The 3,068-nt window shown below is 44.5% G+C and overlaps 1 protein-coding gene across 1 annotated transcript; it reads right to left on the bottom strand.

Annotated features, from left to right (window-relative positions):
• Positions 1–2,085: 2,085 nt before the first annotated feature.
• On the bottom strand, positions 2,086–2,776 carry LOC118004176 (olfactory receptor 51Q1-like). Its single transcript, XM_034995391.1, has one exon. The coding sequence runs from the start codon at positions 2,743–2,745 to the stop codon at positions 2,086–2,088; it is 660 nt and encodes a 219-aa protein (XP_034851282.1). The 5' UTR covers positions 2,746–2,776.
• Positions 2,777–3,068: the final 292 nt, after the last annotated feature.

Genomic DNA, 3,068 nt, shown 5'->3' with positions numbered 1-3,068 from the left:
CTCCATCTTTGCAGCTGGCTTCCCTGCTACAATACTTGAGAGCTCTGCTGCACTCAGGCACCCCTGGTCTTTCTGTGACACCGAGGGCCCTGAGACCACAATGTCCCAGCGAGGGCTCTACCTCCGGCTTAGCCACTGGAGTGATGTCCCTCAGTGGAGTCAACTTCTAAAAGTTCTGATTTTGTGCTCCACCACTCTATCACTTGCCAGTAGTGGCTGACGAAGGCCCCCTCCCCCGTCACCTATCTTCCTGAAGATTGCCTCAGATTCACTTCTCTGCATGTCCTACCTTACAAAAAGTGGTCGCTTTTCTGTTCAGAGAGTTGCTGCTATTCTTTTCTTCAATCTCCTATTGAGTTCATAGGTGTTCAGAATGGTTTGATCACTATCTAGCTGAATTCCTGGGACCAGACAAAATTTAGGTCTCCTACTCCTCTGCCATCTTGCTCCTCCCCCCATAAGAGTCTTTTTACCCAGCAAAGGCAGAATATGATAAAGCCAGAAGCAGTGAAAAACATGTCTGACAGAGAATCTTACAGTTATAATCCAGGAAGCCATGAACTCATGTTAACTGATAGATAAAAATAGTATTGGCTAAATAGAATTAGTAGTTTAAAAATTTCATGAGTAAATGAAAGCAAAAAGAAAAAGTTGATGTTCTAAACAAAAGATTCACAGCACCCATACTCTCAGTTTCCAAGGAGGAAAAAAACCACTTTATTAATATTATAAATATCTAATAGAAACAGAAAGAGGAAAAGGGAAATCTGAGCATAGATGAGGGCAATAGTAAGCAGTAAAGGAGAATAAGACAGTTACATCAGATGGGGTACTTACAGCATCCAACCTCATTAGCTGGGGAAGCCCCAGGGGTGGAGACAGCCAGGCTGGAGTCCTGATAGAGAGGCCGGGTGGAACATCCTCCCCTCAGGTGAGACTTCCAACTGACCATCTCCATAAGGGCCATAATTATAGGGCAGATGGCAGGGTCTGAAGTTAAACATTTGTTTGCCTATGTGCAGTTTGGAGCAAACTGCATTTCTATGTTATCATGTCTTTATGTGTTCAAGGAGCCCAGGCCATGTGTGCTTGCCTTACCTTCCAGATTCCATTCTGGGGGGCCAGCCTAACCTGGGGCTGGAGAAGATATAAGGCAAGATTTACAGCTCTTGGTGTCCAGACCAGAAGGACCAATTATGACCTGGAAGCCAGATAATGTCAACTAACCAGGCTCCCAAGGTCACTTATGCAGCAAGAATCTCATAACATTTTTAGCCTGCCTGTGTACATGCAGGTTGGGGTGGTCTGTTTTGCAGGACAAACCTCCATCCATACAATACAGTTGAAAATTATAGCTTTGAGGAAGTCGGTATACAAAAATCTCATGTAAATGGAGCAGTTACATGATGGGTAGATGGTTCAGCTTAGTTTAAATTACCAATTCAGGGAGGCATCTGGGTGGCTCAGTCATTAAGTGTCTGCCTTCGGCTCAGGTCATGATCCCAGGGTTCTGGGATCAAGCCCCGCATTGGGCTCCCTGCTCTGCGGGAAGCCTGCTTCTCCCTCTCCCACTCCCCCTGCTTGTGTTCCCTCTCTCACTCTATCTCTCTCTGTCAAATAAATAAATAAAATCTTTAAATAAATAAATAAATAAATTACCAATTCAGGGAGCACAATAAATGTATTTAATGCCCATTCCTGTTTTATGATTCATACATGACTGAACACCCAAACCATAACTTTCCAAGTTCCCCAATTTTCTTTAAGGAATAGTACCCACAGTCCACTTCTCCACACTCTACTGCAATTGTCTATGACAAAAGAGGTGAAAAATGCCTCAGTGGGTCTGTTTTGTTTTAACACTGTAGATAATGGGGTTCATCACAGGAGGTGCTAGTAGATAAATATTGGCCAATATGACATGTACAATTGGAGGGGCATGCTTGGCAAAGTGGTGAGTCATGTACAATCCCACCATGGACACATAGAGGACCAAAACAGCCAGAATGTGGGATAGACAGTTATTGAGTGCCGGAGTCTTTCAACCCAGGAGCTGATTGTCAAGACACTTCTCAGGATGAGTGCTTAGGAAAACACAATGAGCAGGGGGTCCAATGTAATAATGACCAGAGCTAGAACAAATTCATACCAATTACTGACAGTGGTGTCAGCATACACCAGACGAATCATGTCTTGATGGAGGCAGTAAGAGTGGGAGGGATGGTGGGAGCCACAGAAGGGAAGCCTTTTTAGCAGGAACAATGGGGGAAGAACAGCCAGAACACAGCAGCAAATGATGGCTACCCCTATTCTGCTGATTACTTGGTTGGTGAGGATGGAGACATAATGGAGGGGGTGGCAGATGGCCACATAGGGATCAAAGGACATGGCCAACAACACAGAAGACTCCATACAGGAGAATCCATGGAGGAAGAAGAACTGGAAAAAACAAGCCTCAAAGTTGATCTCTGAGGCACCAAACCAGAGGACCCCCATGACTGTAGGCAAAGTGGTTAGGGTAAGCCCCAGGTCTGTTAGAGCCAACATAGAGAGGAACAAGTACATGGGCTCATGTAGGGAGGGCTCTGTCCTGATGACAGCAAGAATGGTGATATTGTCCATGATGGAGACTGTGTAGAGACAACAGAAAGGGATGGAAATCCAGGTATGGAAAACCTCAAAGCCAAGGATGCCCATGAGGATGAATAAGAAGGGGACTTGAATGGAGTTAGTAACCAAAAACATGACTGGAGGAGGCAGTCTCAAGACCAGAGTTCTTTGCCAAATCTGTGAAAAGTGGACAACATAAGGATTTGAGTAAATGTTCTATGACTACTTGAAGTCACTCTGATAGATCATCGAAGAAGACCCGGGGAAAGGGAGCTAGCTGGGAAATGAGTTTTAAAATGTTTTATCACTTTTGCTTGTTTTAGCTCCTAGCTTGTCATCTCTTGTCAACTGGTGAGTTGAGAGCATGAAGTTCTCATTAGTTTTAACCCAAAGTCTTCTTTATCTGTGTAGAAAGCAGTTATGCCTTTGCAGCAGGAAGGTGTAGGGGTACTTTATGG

Source organism: Mirounga leonina, unplaced genomic scaffold, assembly GCF_011800145.1.
Source record: "Mirounga leonina isolate KUSES-001 unplaced genomic scaffold, KU_Mleo_1.0 Mir_92, whole genome shotgun sequence".
Classification (NCBI taxonomy): domain Eukaryota; kingdom Metazoa; phylum Chordata; class Mammalia; order Carnivora; family Phocidae; genus Mirounga; species Mirounga leonina.
Note: the sequence above shows the minus strand (reverse complement) of the source record. Positions and strands in the feature narration are given on the sequence as shown.